Below are 17067 nucleotides of genomic sequence, written 5' to 3'. Positions count from 1 at the left end.
CTAGAGAAGCCACGGTAGTGTCGGAGTAGGGCCGACAGTGCTGGTGAGGGGTTCATGGTGCTGGTTTTCATGGTTGTGGTTTTAGCTCAATTATTGTTGCACAGTCATGTCTGAGCTGAAGTTTGATGCAGTCCTACTGGTTTTCCAGATGTGCTGCGATCTTTTAAAATCAGAAACTATAGGCGTTTTTCTAATGGTTCACAGCGTTGTTCAGGGTTTTAACTATGCCCCCAGGAGAGAACTCAGTTTATTCTCTGATTCTTCACCTGGATGGCAGAGGAGGTTTGGCACCTTCAAGGGCCTTCGCTCACAGCAAATAGGCTGTTTTGTGTCAGGTCTTTGCCTTTTGCCTGCAGAGACAGACTCATAGCTTCGTTCTCTGGAGCTATCTCTTGTGCTTTCTGCTTTGTTAAAAACTTGCTTTTGCAGTTTGTTTTTTTTTTTTTCTCCAGTCTGAAGCTTTCCTTTTAAATAACTTGAATTAGAAATGAAAGCTGAAGATTTATTTTTAAAAAAAGAAAAGCCTGGGGCTGGTTCAGCTCCTGTGGGTGCTAGTTCTAGGTCTTGCAGCTGGTTGGGGTGACAGAACCAGCATCTCCAGGAAATTAAGAGGAGATCTCAGTGTTATCCTGAGGTCTTAGAAGACCTCTCATTATATCAGGACTTGATGAAACTGAGCAAGTCACTTTACTTAATTGAGTCTCAATTTTCCCCCAAATCAGTCATCTTCAGCTGAAAGATAACAGTGGTCAGGCAGGAAAAGTGAGCAGGGGACAGCTCTGTGTAGAAAGGTCAGTGGTAACCACTTAGGGCTAGGTGAGGCCTATGAGGTTGCATCTTCTATTTTTGTTTTTCTCCCAAAGAGTGAGAATCTCCCAATTTAAAAAAACAAACAAAAAAAACAGTATCCCTCCTCCCTGTGTGATTCCATTGGAAATAGTGTCCAAAAGAGCTAAGAAAACGGAAGAGGCAAAGGCCTGTGTGTCTGCTCATGCCCTGGATGCCCCCTTGCAGGTTCTGTGACGGATGAAATGACTGCCTCACTGAACACAGACGAGAAAAGACTAAGGCAGCACAGTGATAATGTGTATATAAGCATCTCTTTAAGCTGGAAATAAACCATCCCATAAGAACTAGTCTTCAAGTTATGTCTCAGATAAGAGGGTACTCATAACTAAAACAGTCTACATTTTCACAGTCAGCTATGAGTATTTACATTTTTATCCACTCATGTACTGAGTTGTAATGTTCCAAGCTCTGTGCCCCATCAAAGCAGAACCACCCTTTTCCTTGTCAGCTGGACAGTCTAGTGGAGCTCAACCTCACAGATGTAAGCGCATGAGATACTAGTTCACTATAGTCGCAGTGAAGGTTCTGAAGGAACCGTAGGGATTCCTGACCCAGACTGACTGAGTGGAAGGGGCATCACCTGGAAAGATTTGGGGCCACATATGGAACATAATTCATTTAATACCATGTCTGAATTTTACTCAGTCACAAACTGTTGTTCAAAGGACTGACTTGACCTGCCGGGAGAGTTTTGTTTGGACTGTGTGGTGCTGATCCATGTACCATTTGAAGTGTAAACTCTGTGCTGTGCTCGGTCGCTTCACTTGTGTCTGACTCTGTGACCTATGGAATATAGCCCGCCAGGCTCTTCTGTCCATGGGATTCTCCAGGCAAGTGGAGTGGGTTGCCGTGCCCTCCTCCAGTGGGTCTTCCCAACCCAGGGATTGAATCGCTATCTTTGGCATGCTCCTGCATTGAAGGCTGGTTCTTTACTCACTGAGCCACCTGGGAAGCCCAAAGTTTAAACTAGAGGATTGTAACCCTTTTTATTTCTTGTTTTTCTTCCATCTAACCCTCATGTGCAACTTTGGGAAGTGGGTTGCGCTTCGTTTCAAAGAATTCTGGCCTTATGAGAGAGATTTGAGAAGGCAGTAGAAAATGAGAGATTCAAGGTTTTACATGTGTTCTTGGCTCTTTGGGAGCCAAACTTTAGGAAGGCTAGGGAGGGTTTTGCTTTGGTCTCCTGGCTACAGGCTGTGCCTCTCATTCCAATTAATTACCACAACAGATGGTAAGAAAGTGTCTGCAGCCTGTCCTCACCACTGAGGGAGGGGGGCATGCTGAGGGTCTTTCAGTGATGTTTCTATTCCCAAGAAGAGCACACTTTATACTTCCTGTACAGATGAGGAAAATGGTTGCCGATTTGGTCCAGACCTGGATGGTCTCTGTCCATATGTGTGTAGCAAACCCAGGCCCACAATGCTGCCAGTCTCCTGTTTCAAGTTATTTTCCTCTGTTGCAAGTTGCACACCGAGAAACAACCACCACCAGTGCCACATGGTTTGAAAGATCAAAGACCCCAGTTTTGAATATATTTCTAGCTGACTGTACTTCAAATGTCTTAAATATGTTTCTACAGATGGGGGCATGGAGCATTAAAGAGGTAAACCACATGTGTGTGAGCCATGCTTGTGGTCTGGGCTGGAGGGTGAAAACTGAAAGCCACTGATCCGTGCATTCCTCTTCCTCTTAGGTTCGCATCTTCACGTACCTCATTGGACGAGAGGCTGCTTTTGCAGACAATCTCAAGTGGATGGCCTGTGCCAACAAAGGTAGGTCCCCTGATGAGTTCAGTTCTGAATAACTTCTTTGTGGATGTGCAGAAATAGAGATAGTCATGAGGAAGTGGAGAATTCTACCAGAAGGCTGTGAATTCTTAGATAAGGTCTGGATGTTTCTAAATGATTATGATGGATTTGGAACAGATTTCTCCAAAAATGTATTTATAATGTTGAGGTTATAGTAAAGTGGAATGGTTAAGCTTTTCCACTCTATTCCTTAGTAGCTGAGTGACCTTGGGAGAATTACTATGGCAGAACGATTTACTGTGCACAGAGGATGAGATGGCTGGATGGCCTCACCGACTTGATGGATATGAGTTTGAGTGAACTCCGGGAGTTGGCGATGGACAGGGAGGCCTGGCGTGCTGCAATTCATGGGGTCGCAAAGAGTCGGACACAACTGAGCGACTGAACTGAACTGAAATATCCATGTGCTCACCGTTCCCAGCCACCTTGCACTAGTTCAGTAGGCCAGTAGGCTATAAGCAAATCCAAGCTGGGACATTTATGAGCTAAAACACATATGGGCTGATGTGGTGGTGTCTACACTCTCTTCTGCTCTTGTGAGCTCTGAAGTGACATGATGGGTTAGATGAGATAGCCTGGGTTCCTGAGTGGCCACATGGGGCAGATGCCTTTCCACTCACCCTGTCCTCTGCCATCTGCCAACCTGTGATGGATATAAAGTCTGTTTGATGAACCTTTGTGTTAAGCCACTGAGATTTCCAGATTGATATGTTCTCATAGCATAACTTAGCCTACATAACTAACTTAGTTATGTAGCCTGCTTCAGTGGTCTGATTTTCCAAGTGGAGAGGGTAGTAATAGCTTTTCCTTTGATTCTTATTGAATATAAGGGCTAAAAAAATGAAATGGTATAGATGAGGTGCCTAGTTAAGTGCTGGGGCATAGAAAGTGCTCAATAATGGTTGACTTTTCTACACTCATAAGTTAGTTGATGAATGATCCCCTGATGTGTGTTGGAAGCAGAGCTTTGGGAAAGACACAGGGAGGGAAGGAATAGGGCCTCCAATCTACAAAGGGCTTCTTTTCATTCTACATACAACCATAGAAGGCAAAACATAGGAGGTAGATAGGTGGGGGAATCTAGACTCCTTGAGTATTAACCCAGACTCCTTGAGTTCAGATCCAGCTTCTACCAAACACTAATTATGGTAGTGGATGTTACCAGACCTACCTGAGTCTGAGTTATAGCACCTAAAGAACAGGAGTAATGATGATACCTGCCCCAGACACATGCTGTGAGCCTGACATGAGGCCATGCAGGTAAAGCTGGTACCTCAGTGCCTGGCACAAAAATGCTGCATATGATTTCCTGGTGATGTATTGATCTGTGATGCTACACAGTCCCTGAGAACAGCCTGTCAATCTGATTTCCTCTTGAGCACTCTGACAGACCCTGGTCTGCTGCTGTACATAGAGTGACTGCTTCTTTAAGGTTTTAAAAATGAGTAAATAGACTATCAATACTAATAAAGGAAGATGTGTCCATGGGGTCGCAAAGAGTCAGACCCAGCTGAGCGACTGAACTGTACTGAGCTGTGTCCTGCTGTACAGTAAATTGGTTTTGGTAGATATGGGTAGTCTAGTTGTACATTGCCTGCTAAGGCATCCTTTATAAAAGTTCCGGTGTATGTTAGTGGAAGAGAGGGGACTCAAGGAAGGGCTGGCAGGTCTCAGCTTTAGTTTTGGTGAACTTAAGACAAAGTTCTTTTAGTTGCAAGCCAGCAAAGTTGCTCCCTGAAATTAAAGAGTCTTCTGGAGAAAAGAGAGTGAGTCAGAACCTAGAGCGGGAAGGAACTCTCGTGTATCTTATGATTGACAAGGGGGCTGTGCTTTTGTTTTTCTTTTTCTTCTTGGTTTCTTTTTATATTCCAAGGCATTTTTCTTGTCTGTAGATAGACCTTCTCTGCTATGGGCATGTGCCTATCAAAAATAACTATTCCATGCCTATTATACTCATCTATTCATATAACACCTGTGTGAAAAAATGAGTTTATATCATCTCCATTTGAGATTGATTCAGTTCACTTCATTCAGTCAGTAGTGTCAGACTCTTTGTGACCCCATGGACTGCAGCTAGCCAGGCTTCCTTGTCCATTACTGATACCCAGAGTTTGCTCAAACTCATGTCCATCGAGTTGCTGATGCCACCCCACCATCTCATCCTCTGTCATCCCCTTCTCCTCCGGCATTCAATCTTTCCCAGCATCAGGGTCTTTTCCAGTGAGTCAGTTCTTCACATCAGGTGGCCAAAGTATTGCAGTTTCAGCTTCAGCATCAGTCCTTCCAATGAACACCTAGGACTGATTTCCTTTAGGATGGACTGTTTGGATCTCCTTGCAGTCCAAGGGACTCTTAAGAGTCTTCTACACCACAGTTCAAAAGAATCAATTCTTCAGCTCTCAGCTTTCTTGATACTCTCACATCCATACATGACCACTGGAAAAACCATAGCCTCGACTAGACGGACCTTTGTTGACAAAGTAAATCTCTGCTTTTTAATAAGCTGTCTAGGTTGGTCATAACTTCTCTTCCAAGGAGTAAGCGTCTTTTAATTTCATGGTTGCAGTCACCATCTGGAGTGATTTTGAAGCTCAAAAAAAAATAAAGTCTCTAACTTTTTCCATTGTTTCCCCATCTATTTGCCATGAAGTGATGGGACAAGATGCCATGATCTTTGTTTCTGAATGTTGAGTTTTGAGCCAACTTTTTGACTCTCCTATTTCACTTTTATCAAATGTCTCTTTAGTTCTTCTTAGTTTCCTGCCATAAGGGTGGTATCATCTGCATATCTGATGTTATTGGTATTTCTACCGGCAATCTTGATTCCAGCTTGTGCTTCATCCAGCCCGGCATTTTGCATGATGTACTCGGCATATAAGTTAAATAAGCAGGGTGACAATATACAGCCTTGACATACTCCTTTCCTGATTTGGAACCAGTCTGTTGTTCCATGTCTGGTTCAAACTTGCTTCTGGACCTGCTTACAGATTTCTCAGGAGGCAGGTCAAGTGGTTTGGTATTCCCATCTCTTTCTGAATTTTCCACAGTTTGTTGTGATCCACACAGTCAAAGGCTTTGGCATAGTCAATAAAGCAGAAGTAGGTGTTTTTCCTGGAACTCTCTTGCTTTTTCTATGACGCAACGTATGTTGGCAATTTGATCTCTGGTTCCTCTGCCTTTTCTAAATCCAGCTTGAACATCTGGAAGTTCACGGTTCATGTACTGTTAAAGCCTGGCTTGGAGAATTTTGAGCATTACTTTGCTAGCATGTGAGATGAGTGCAATCATGCAGTAGTTTGAACATTCTTTGGCATTGCCTTTCTTTCAGATTGGAATGAAAACTGACTTTTTCCAATCCTGTGGCCACTGCTGAGTTTTCCAAATTTGCTGGCATATTGAGTGCAGCACTTTAACAACATCATCTTTTAGGATTTAAAAAAGTAAAGCTGGAATTCTATCACTTCCACTAGCTTTGTTCGTAGTGATGCTTCCTAAGGCCCAGTTGACTTTAGATTCCAGGATGTCTGGCTCTAGGTGAATGATCACACCATCTTGGTTATCTGGGTCATGAAATATTTTTTGCATAGTTCTGCTATGTATTCTTGCCACATCTTCTTAATATCCTAACTGATTGCTAAGTCACTTCAGTCGTTTCCGACTCTGTGCGACCCCATAGACAGCAACCCACCAGGCTCGCCCGTCCCTGGGATTCTCCAGGCAAGAACACTGGAGTGGGCTGCCATTTCCTTCTCCAATGCATGAAAGTGAAAAGTGAAAGTGAAGTCACTCAGTCGTGTCCGACTCTTAGCGACCCCATGGATTGCAGCTTAACAGGCTCCTACGTCCATGGGATTTTCCAAGTAAGAGTACTGGAGTGGGGTGCCATTGCCTTCTCTGATCCTAACTGATTAGCAACTCTAAATTCTGATTTCAGTCCTCCTTCTTTCTCCGACCCCCACCTCTCGCAAAATTATGATACCCAGATTGGGCAAGGTCTTCCCCATCCTGAATTGCATAGGCAGAGATAAGCTTGCAAAGAAAAATACTAACAAACATGCTCTGCAGGACTCAGCATTGAGGGTAAATGGATCTGGAAACTTCTCAGAATATATGTGTATAGCCCAGCAAGTAAACCTCTGCCTCACTTTTCTTTGCTTCACATTGTCTTTAATTATCTGCTTCTACCTGAAGCAAGTCTCAACTTCCTTATCTAAAAAGTAGAACTCTGCTTGAAAGATTTGAACATTTCCTTGAATCTCTAGAATAACATGTTAAATTATTTTAGCTAATTTGGCCGGCCCACCTCACTCAAAGGTATTAGTAATTCTGATTGTCTCAGAGTTGACTTCATTTGAGGGGGGAATATAGAAAGAAAGTAGGCACAGGGAGATGAAGGTTGCATGGATCCTAGATTGCCTCTGAGTAAAGAGACCACTGAATAATTTTTGGAACTTTGTTGGCATTTGAATGAGCTACACTTTCCCCATTTTTCCCTTGATTTTGTGGTCTTGAAAAAAAACTCCTTTCCATTATTTTTTTAATTTTTAAAAGTTTTCCTGTTACTTCTGCCACATCAGACTGCAATTCTTCCCATCAGCGAGTATGCATTTAGTCATGGGATATTGTTTTTACCACTGTCTGTGTCCAGCTGATGAAAATTACTGAAGTTGAAGTCTTGTCTTAATCAGCTAATATTACACCATAATTTAGTTTTAGTCATTGTTTATAAGAATCCTTGAAGCATCCTTTTGAAGACATTTTAGTCAGCTCAGAGTATTTCAGGCCCCGGCCATAGCATATAGATTTGTAAGTTCTGAGTGCAGCACTTGGAAAATCCAAGGAGGTAATAGTAGCTGCTTATCTGGCCCAGCCGCTTGATTCTGCTGTGATTCTCCTTCTCTTCCTGTCCAAATCCAGTTGTTTCCTTCCCTGCCAGAGTCAGTCCTTCACAATAGTCCCACCTCCCTACTCTGCTTCTCTTCTAAAGGTCCTTGGGAATAAAATGCCATTGTTTGCCACTTTTCAAAGTAGCAGTTGCCATCAAAATGTCAGGTTCCAGTCATCTGTGCCCATATAAACATCGGCTTTGTGTTGCGTCAGTTATGAGGTTTAGACCACGTAACGTCGGTGAGCAAGTATTCTTCTATGGTCATTAATTAAATCATTGTTTATACTCTCAGATTGTTATAGTATGGAGGCAGCATAACATTTTTCATCTCAAGTGACATGAGGTCCAGGGAGGCTTCTTCCCCACCCACCACATATTTTTGCCCTGACTCAGCCAAGTTCTTCAGTGAAATGAAACATTAGCATTTGGGGACCAGAGCAGATACAGGGCAGCCCAGAGAGAAGTCTGTTGGCTGACTGGCCAGAGTGGCCCTAGGGAGGAGCGGGAGTTGTCACGGCCAGCACAGTGTCCCCGGGCCAGGTCAAGGACCGGCTATGGCGCAAAGCTTCCTTTTTGGAAGTCTGGAAGCCACGAGACAGTTCTCAAGTCAGCGGACCTCTGGAACTAAGCGTCTGGGCATATTCATAGCCCTTAGAGGAGTTCTCTGCCTCCTCCAATGCAATAGCAAAATCCAGAGAGGCCTGGAGCTCATTGGTTTGTCTCATTTTAAGCATAAGTAGGTCCTATCTTGAGGGAACCAGCCCTAATGAGGCAAAGCAGCAAACCATTTTAAATACATTAAAACAATCATTGCCACTGTAGAATGGCTTATTGTGATTTAAAATTCTGCGTTCACACTATTGGATAAACAAGTGAACTGAGAAAACTGAAAAGAGGGGCCAACTAGCCCAGATACTCCATAAAGCCTCGATGACCTTCCGTAATGTTCAGTGTGCCAAGATTTTAAATAAGCACTGCCTGATTCTCCTTCAAAACTCATGGTAAATGGAGTGTTTTCCAGCTGTGCAAATAAAGAGGGGTCTCTGTGTTTGGTTCTCAACCTATCCGTCATCATTAGGTCAAATGGAAACTCCACATGAGTCTCTCTTGGTTGTCTGCTTAACCTGTCCCTTTTTAATAAGCTCATGGTCATTCTCTCCTTGTTTGAAAGAGAACTGGTGGCCTGAGCCCTCCTTGGAAGTTCAGACCCATAGCATTTTTCCACTAGAAATCTCTTAACCTCACTTACATTTCCAAGTGTTAAATTTATGAAACCAGAATGATAGTTTAGAGTAGGGAAAAATGGCAATTAAATTTGTTTTGCTATTTCAGAAAAGGTAGAAGAAGGCAATTGGCATTTATTCTGATACCTTTGTGTAATTCATTTTTTTTGTACTGTTTGACTAATAGCTCTCCAGCTCCCCAGTTCCCAGCCCATGCTTAACGCTCTTTTGACTCTGTTGCTATGATTTTCACTTTTTAAAAATTCCACATTTAAGTGATAGGATACAGTATTTGTCTTTCTCTGTCTCACTTGTCTCATTTAGCAAGATAGACTCAGGGTCCATAGATGTTGTTGCGAATAGCAGGATTTCTCTCTCTCTCATTCTGAATAATATTCTTGTGTGTGTGTGCATGTACTCACAGTACCTTTTTTATTCATTTATCCATTAGCAGAGACATTTTTGTGTACATTCCATAGAACTTGAGAATTACAGTGGAAAGAGTAAGAGTTGTGAAGATTTAGGTGGTGCTACTATCATTAATAACAACTAAGGATGACAACTGCTTAGTAAGTGCCAGGAAAAGTGTGGAGTACTTTTTTGTATATTATCTCTTTCGACTCTTATTAAAGCTGTGGTCATGTATGGATGTGAGAGTCGGACTGTGAAGAAAGCTGAGTGCCAAAGAATTGATGCTTTTGAACTGTGGTATTGGAGAAGACTCTTGAGAGTCCCTTGGACTGCAAGAAGATCCAACCAGTCCATCCTAAAGGAGCTCAGTCCTGGGTGTTCATTGGAAGGACTGATGCTGAAGCTGAAACTCCAGTACTTTGGCCACCTCATGTGAAGAGTAAACTCATTGGAAAAGACTCTGATGCTGGGAGGGTTTGGGGGCAGGAGGAAAGGGGGATGACAGAGGATGCGATGGCTGGATGGAATCACCAACTCAATGGAAGTGAGTTTGAGTGAACTCCGGGAGTTGGTGATGGACAGGGAGGCCTGGCATGCTGCGATTCATGGGGTCACAAAGAGTCGGACATGACTGAGTGACTGAACTGAACTGAAAGCCGTATAGAGTGCATGAAAAGAAAGGAAACTGAGACTGAGAGAGACTACCAGCTTACCCCAGGTTGCCAGCTAGCAGGTGGCAGAGACGGATTCAGGTCCAATTGGTCTGATGTCTGAGCCTAACTCTTCACCAGGGTGTGAGGTTGTTTCCCTGTAGGGAAAAGAAAGTTGTGGTTCATAGAAGAATGCTTCCCATGATTTGAGAGACTCTAGAAAAAGAAATGTAGCTGTTGAGAAAGGAATTTAATGGTCCATAGCTAATAAAGACTGGAGCTGGGACTTATACCCAGCCTTCCAGAAATAGTCCTGCTTCAGCTTGTGTAGGCACGTGGTCCATTTTCTGACATTTTACAAATGGAGACATTAAGGCTCTCTGAGGAGATCAAGAGGGGCTGCACGCAAACCAGCATTCCTAGCTCCACAGTGTGATCCTCTAAATTGTTTTCAAACATGAAATTTGAGATTAAATTTTCATATTCAGTTCAGTTCAGTTGCTCACTTGTGTCCAATTCTTTGCGACCCCATGAATCACAGCATGCCAGGCCTCCCTGTCCATCACCAACTCCCAGAATTCACTCAAACTCATGTGCATCGAGTCGGTGATGCCATCCAGCCATCTCATCCTCTGTCGTCCCCTTCTTCTCCTGCCCCCAATCCCTCCCAGCAACAGGGTCTTTTCCAATGAGTCAACTCTTCACATGAGGTGGCCAAAGTATTGGAATTTCAGCTTCAGCATCAGTCATTCCAATGAACACCCAGGACTGATCTCCTTTAGTATGGACTGGTTGGATCTCCTTGCAGTCCAAGGGACTCTCAAGAGTCTTCTCCTACACCACAGTTCAAAAGCATCAATTCTTCAGCGCTCAGCTTTCTTCACAGTCCAACTCTCACATCCATACATGACCACTGGAAAGACTATAGCCTTGACTATACGGACCTTTGTTGGCAAAGTAATATGTCTGCTTTTCAATATGCTTTTTAGGTTGGTCATAACTTTCCTTCCAAGGAGTAAGCGTCTTTTAATTTCATGGCTGCAATCACCATCTGCAGTGATTTTGAAGCCCCCCAAAATAAAGTCTGCCACTGTTTCCATTGTTTCCCCATCTATTTCCCATGAAGTGATGGGACCAGATGCCATGATCTTCGTTTTCTGAATGTTGAGCTTTAAGCCAACTTTTTGCCTCTCCTCTTTCATTTTCATCAAGAGACTTTTGAGTTCCTCTTCACTTTCTGCCATAAGGGTGGTATCATCTGCATATCTGAGGTTATTGATATTTCTCCCGGCAATCTTGATTCCAGCTTGTGCTTCTTCCAGCTCAGTGTTTCTCATGATGTACTCTGCATAGAAGTTAAATAAGCAGGGTGACAATATACAGCCTTGACGAATTACTTTTCCTATTTGGAACCAGTCTGTTGTTCCATGTCCAGTTCTAACTGTTGCTTCCTGACCTGCATACATGTTTCTCAAGAGGCAGGTCAGGTGGTCTGGTATTCCCATCTCTTGAAGAATTTTCCACAGTTTATTGTGATCCACACAGTCAAAGGCTTTGGCATAGTCAATAAAACAGAAATAGATATTTTTCTGGAATTCTCTTGCTTTTTCCATGATCCAGCAGATGTTGGCAATTTGATCTCTGGTTCCTCTTCCTTTTCTAAAACCAGCTTGAACATCTGGAAGTTCACGGTTCATGTATTGCTGAAGCCTGGGTTGGAATTCATATTATTCATACACAAAAAGGCTTGCTCCCAAATCAGAGGTTCTGGCTGATACTGGTAGTTTCACACTTAGGAGCCCTCTTCTTCATATGCCGCAGGCCCACTGAGGACCCTGGTTCCCCGCCGTAGTGGTCATTCTTCCTTCATTTGTCCTTTCCAGTTCATCAGACATGTGCCCTTCACCTCTCAGGGCCCTTGGACTGTTCTTTGTAAGATTCCAAGGTGATGCGGAGGTAGAAAATTGTTATAAACTGCATTTTTTCTATAGAAAAAAAGTGATTTTTCAGTAGTGTGTAGTGATAAGGAGGATAAAGATGGGACAGACTATTGTGAGGATCTTCCCAGAACACCATTGCTCCCTAAGGGGATGCACACCAGGTAACACCAACAACATCACTGCCTACCTTACTGCCCTGAGAAGGCTGGAACTTGATCGCTGTTTTCATCCTGTCTTATGTCAGAGGGGAAACAAGTCTTTGAAAAGACTCGAAGGGAGCAGTGCTCCTTCACACCAAATGTAGAACTAGGACCTTACCTGGCGAAGTAGACAGCCATGGTTTCCCACCAAGGACCAGACTCTGGGGTCCCTCAGATCTGGTGTCATTGCAAAGTGGAGTGTTCAGTGATGTGCTTTTGTAGCATCTCATGCAGAGGCACCTCTTAGACGTGGAACTCTTAAGAAATCTCTAGGTAAGGGTAGTAAAATATAAAGCACCAGGCTGCATGTGGTTTATCACACTGAGTAGTTGTAACCCAGAGTTCACAGGAGGCTCTGTAAGAGAATAAGGTAAATAAATTGATGTTATGGAGAAAAATGAGCAGACCATTTGTAATAGGTGGCTAATTTCAGCATTAATTACTCCTTGGTAATTACCAAATGATTGCTGATTCTGTTTTCTTACATGATATATGAAGTCCAAAAAGGCACTAAAGAAGAGAATAAACATTCAAGAGCTAGGATTTAAAAGAAATAAAAAGGGGTGGAGGAAGGGGAGGAAAAGTGGCCAGTTGAATGCAGAAGGAGAACGAGGGAAGCATCTCTGGTTACAGCCGGAGTCCAGTCCTTAGTGACTTCCTGTTATTCATCAAAATGTACATTTGTTAACTAAAACTTCTATGAAAAACATTTGAAAACAAAAGAGACTCTTTCACAAAAGTTTTGCAGTTTAATGGGTTGAGGTTAGGCGATTAGATTTGCGTTAAGCTTTGCAGTATACATTATTCACATTATTTGTATAGTTCTAGCTTTTCTTACTTTTTATACATCTGCATCCCTGGTCTGTATACTGAAATATAAGTTAGAACTTTGGCATTGTTTTGGGTAGACTGCTGGTGCTAACTTCTGTGCATTTGCCAGGAACCTCATAGGGCAATCATATACTTCCCTACCCCATCCTCAACCTGTCCCAGCCACAGAGATACAAAGAACCCATTAGAGGTATCTTTCCAGAGGAGGGCCTCTGAGCAGCTATGAAGTCCCTTCCCTTTACAGGAAAAGGCGTTGTGTTCAGTTGCTAAGAGCAAAGACTTCGGAAGCAAATGAATCTGGATTCAGATTGATCCAGGACAAATAGCTGAATTCTTTTGTTTCTGTTTCCTCCTTATACAGTGAGTGTGCACCCACGTTGAGCTGTTGTCTTACCCAAGTGTAGAGGCAAGGGAATCTCAGTAAGACATTGGTGGATGTCCTCGCTTCAGTGATGGCTGTCACAGACCTGTCTGCTGGTTCTGGGAATACTGCTCTGGATAACATGGGCACCAGCTTTTTGTAACATTTTGTGGAGCCGATATTTCAGTGATAGAGAACAAAATAAACAAATAAATCAGAATTCTATATGGATGAATCTTAAGAAGAAAGTGAAGACCAGGTGATATGAGAGGAAATGAGTTCAGACAGCTGACCCCTGAATGGTCAAAGGAGCCATCCTTAGAAAACTGGATAAATGGTGTGCCAGGCAGAGGGTACAGCAAGTGCAAGTGCCTGGGGAGGGTTAAGTGGATGAGCTTCGTGTGGGATAGTAGATGGGGATGAGGTCACCCAGGTAGGCGGGGGCCTGCTGAGGAAGAGTCTTAGAGGTCAGGTAAGAAATCTGGATTTTATGCTAACTCTAAATAGAAGCTGTTTTAAAATTTTAGGCACGGAGATGATCTGCTTTATACTTTATGAGACTCCTATGGCTGCTGTCAGGAGTCTAGATAACAAGGAAGGGGATTTGTGGAGCCAGGGCCTGTTGCTGTACCCTGAGGGAGAGAGAGTGGAGTCTGGAATAGGGCCAGAGCAGTGGAGATGGGGAATTAGACTTGAGGCATATTTTAGAGATAGGGCCAGAAGAACATGCTGGTGGATTAGCGATGGGGTGGGTTGAGGAAATGATGGCTGTCAAGGATAATTCTTAAGTTTTTGGCCCAGTTGGACAGTGGCGTCATCGGCTGAAATGGAAAGGACCCCATGGGGGAGGAATGGGTTTGGCCAAGGAAATCAGGAGTTGGCTTTGGATGAGTTCAGTCTGAGAATCCTGCTAGTCATCCCTGTGGAGGTGTCAGGTATACAGTTGGCTATGAGTCTGTAGCTCTGGGGAGAAGCCAGCTTTTTGTAACTTTTCAGAACTTTGATTATGATAAGCAAGGCCAAGTGAGGATGATCCCTCAGCTCCATCTCCTTCCAAATGTGTGACTGTTTTTCCTTCTCACTCCCCCTCTATACTGAGAATCTGTCTCTCCCATCCCCCTCTTTCTATTTATTCCCTCTCTTCTCTTGGCCCTATTTTGGAAAGCCCAAATCAGGGATTTTTACTGTTGGCTTTGAGGATCAGAATGAAAACACAGACAACCGAGAAAAACTCCTCCCAAGAGAGGCTGTCTTTACTGCACATTTAGTACAGGAACCCAAAATAGGAATAGTACTATACTGTGAATTGCTCATGCGGGTATCCCCTTGATCTAGAACCATGGAGTTCTCTCCTCTTCCTTTCAACATGGCGACACATCTCTTGGTTTGTCCTCTGTGGAGTTTGTCTCTGTAAGCCCCTTCATGCAGAGCCAAAGGTTTATCTACTAGAGAAGAGATGAAATGTTTTCTTTCCTATTCAGACACTGTTTACAGTCATGGTTTATGGAGGGATGGTAACTGTGGATGCTTGCTGTCATCCAGCAATCTTCTTTAAGCATGTTTTTCCCACTGTGCCTCCAAGAGGAGCCACCTGGAAGCCTTGCATAAACAGTGATCTGGATGGATCTCCCTGTAGGTAGTGCCTGAACTCTGAGGGAGTGCCACGGTGCACATGGGCCCCGCTTCAGAATCCTGAGCTAAAGTACAGTCTCATCGGCCACTGGGGCTCAGTTTCCACTGGGATGGGCGAGTCTCTGGCCTTGGCCAGGAGGGCGGAGTGGACAGGAGTGACGATGCATGTTAATTAGCACTGTTCAGAACGGTCACCAGGAAGCCAGAAGCCACATGGTCCCAACCTGGTTTGAGGTTGGTACACCAAATTTAAACCAGCTGGCTTTTGTTTGGAAATGCCCTGGGAGGGTCCTGGTCCTTTCTGGATAACAAAAGGCCTGGCATTTCCTTACCCTGAGCCCTGTATTAAACACTAAGAGGTTCTGTAAACAATATAGCCAGTGCTGTGACAGATCTGGCTTCAGAGGCACACATATTCTCTCTTGTTTGTTGGCAAGTAGAAGCTGGCATAAACTTAATTACAAGGGTCTTTATTTAGAGGCATGGGGAGGAAGCATGACTCTGTGTCCATCCAGTGTCCCCCAGCTTAAAAGGCCTCTGTGACCGCTTGCCTGTCGGATAAAATCTCAACTTCTTCCCAAGATCTTATGTGACCATCCCTCTGCCCATTCTTCTGATCTTATACCACCTTACCTCTCATCACTCTCCCCCAGCTTTTTACTCCAGCCCTTCTGAACTATTTTCACTTCCTGGAATGGATCTAACTCTGACTTTGAGCCTTTACTTACATTCCTTGCTTTGCCGGACACAGTCTTTAACCCCTCTTTCTCTAGCTAACTGGTCCTCATCCTTCAGGGTTCAGCTGCACTAAGCCTTCCTTAGGATAGCCAAGTGATTGACTCTGTCTCTTCTGTGTGCTTTTCTATAATGTTGATTTTGCTACTTTGTAGTTGTCAGCTTCCACAGACCTCACAGGCCCCAGGAAGCAGGGGTCAGGCTCGTCTAGGTGACCTCTGCTCCACCAGTGCTAGGCACCAAGACAGCCTTGCATAAGACGTTTGAACGAAGGGCCCCATCCTGGGATCCAGACCTGTGCTCCGTTCAGCCCTTTTCTTCTAACATTTCCTAACCCTTAGCAAAGCCAGCAGGATCCCTAGCTGAACAGGGACATAGCAGTGTCTGAGCAGAATGGCCTCTTCACCCTCAGGATGAGAGCATGTTTAGAACTTTTTATGTTACTGAGAAATCATGTCCACCCAGCTTATTCAAAAGGTAGGTCTTGTACCACATGAGGGTTGAGCTGGAGTTTCAACCTCAAACTCACAAAGGGAACAATTCTGTAGAAGCAGAAGGCATAGATTAAGAGACTTAAGCTTGATTCACCTTCAGTATTTGCCACTTGACACCTGTGAGAATATGGGTGAAATACCTATGCTTGGTCTCCTCAGTCCTCTCATCTTTAAAGTGATTACAGTCATCCTCACTTCATCATGTTGTCAAGAATAAGTGAGGCTAAGCCTATCAAGTGTTTAGCAAATTTTGTGCACCTTAGAAAATTAATATAGGTGAGAGGGATAAATTGGGAGATTGGGATTGACATATGTATACTTCTATATATGAAATAGATAACCAATAAGGACCTACTATATAGCACAGGGAATTCTACTCTGTACTCTGTTATGATCTGTATGGAAAAAGAATCTAAAAAAGAGTGGAAATATGTGTATGTATAACTGACTCACTTTGCTGTACACCTGAAACTAACACAACATTTTAAACCAACTATACTCCAATAAAAATTTTCAAAAAAGAAAAAATTATTTATAATTATTATTTATAACTATTTATAACAACATGTAACTATAACAGCCTTTAAGTGTTGTGCTTTGTAGTTTTTCCTGAATTTGTAAGTAATTTATTTGGAAATAAATACACTAAAATGAAATTAGGAAGGGGTTTACAAAATTTTATGTAAAGAGGACTCACTCCGGTTTCTACCAGAGAAGGTGTATACATGTATGTATAGACTGAGCGACTAACAGCCTGAGCGACTGTTTAGTGTGGTTTGACTAAACAACAACAAAAAGAAAAGATCAGAAAAATTCTTCAGTGGATTAATGGGGGATTCTTCTGAGGGATAGAGGCTTCCCTGGTAGCTGGGCTGGTAAAGAATCTGCCTGCAGTGCAGGAGACCGCAGTTTGATTCCTGGGTCAGGAAGCTCCCCTGGAGAAGGATTAGGCTGCCCACTCCAGTATTCTGGCCTGGAGAATTCCATGGACTTTATAGTCCATGGGATCGCCAAGAGTCGGGCAAAGAGTGACTTTCACTCTGGG

The 17067-nt window shown here is 43.4% G+C and overlaps 1 protein-coding gene across 6 annotated transcripts in view; it reads left to right on the top strand.

Moving 5' to 3' along the window:
• The window catches only part of CACNA2D3 (calcium voltage-gated channel auxiliary subunit alpha2delta 3), a 900680-nt gene that overhangs the window by 607157 nt on the left and 276456 nt on the right, over positions 1–17067 (top strand). For all 6 annotated transcript variants that reach the window (XR_015151529.1, XR_015151528.1, XM_086367461.1 and 3 more), the window contains exon 12: positions 2543–2621. Coding sequence is in view for 4 of the 6 variants with exons in the window: in XM_086367461.1 (XP_086223587.1) it covers positions 2543–2621 (79 nt within the window). In the remaining 2 variants the exon portion in view is untranslated. The remainder of the gene's footprint in view (positions 1–2542; positions 2622–17067) is intronic.

Source organism: Bos grunniens, chromosome 22, assembly GCF_055505025.1.
Source record: "Bos grunniens cultivar Pamir isolate PY7600 chromosome 22, Bosgru_T2T1.0, whole genome shotgun sequence".
Classification (NCBI taxonomy): domain Eukaryota; kingdom Metazoa; phylum Chordata; class Mammalia; order Artiodactyla; family Bovidae; genus Bos; species Bos grunniens.
The sequence above is the reverse complement of the archived record's forward strand: the minus strand, read 5'-3'. Positions and strand labels throughout refer to the sequence as shown.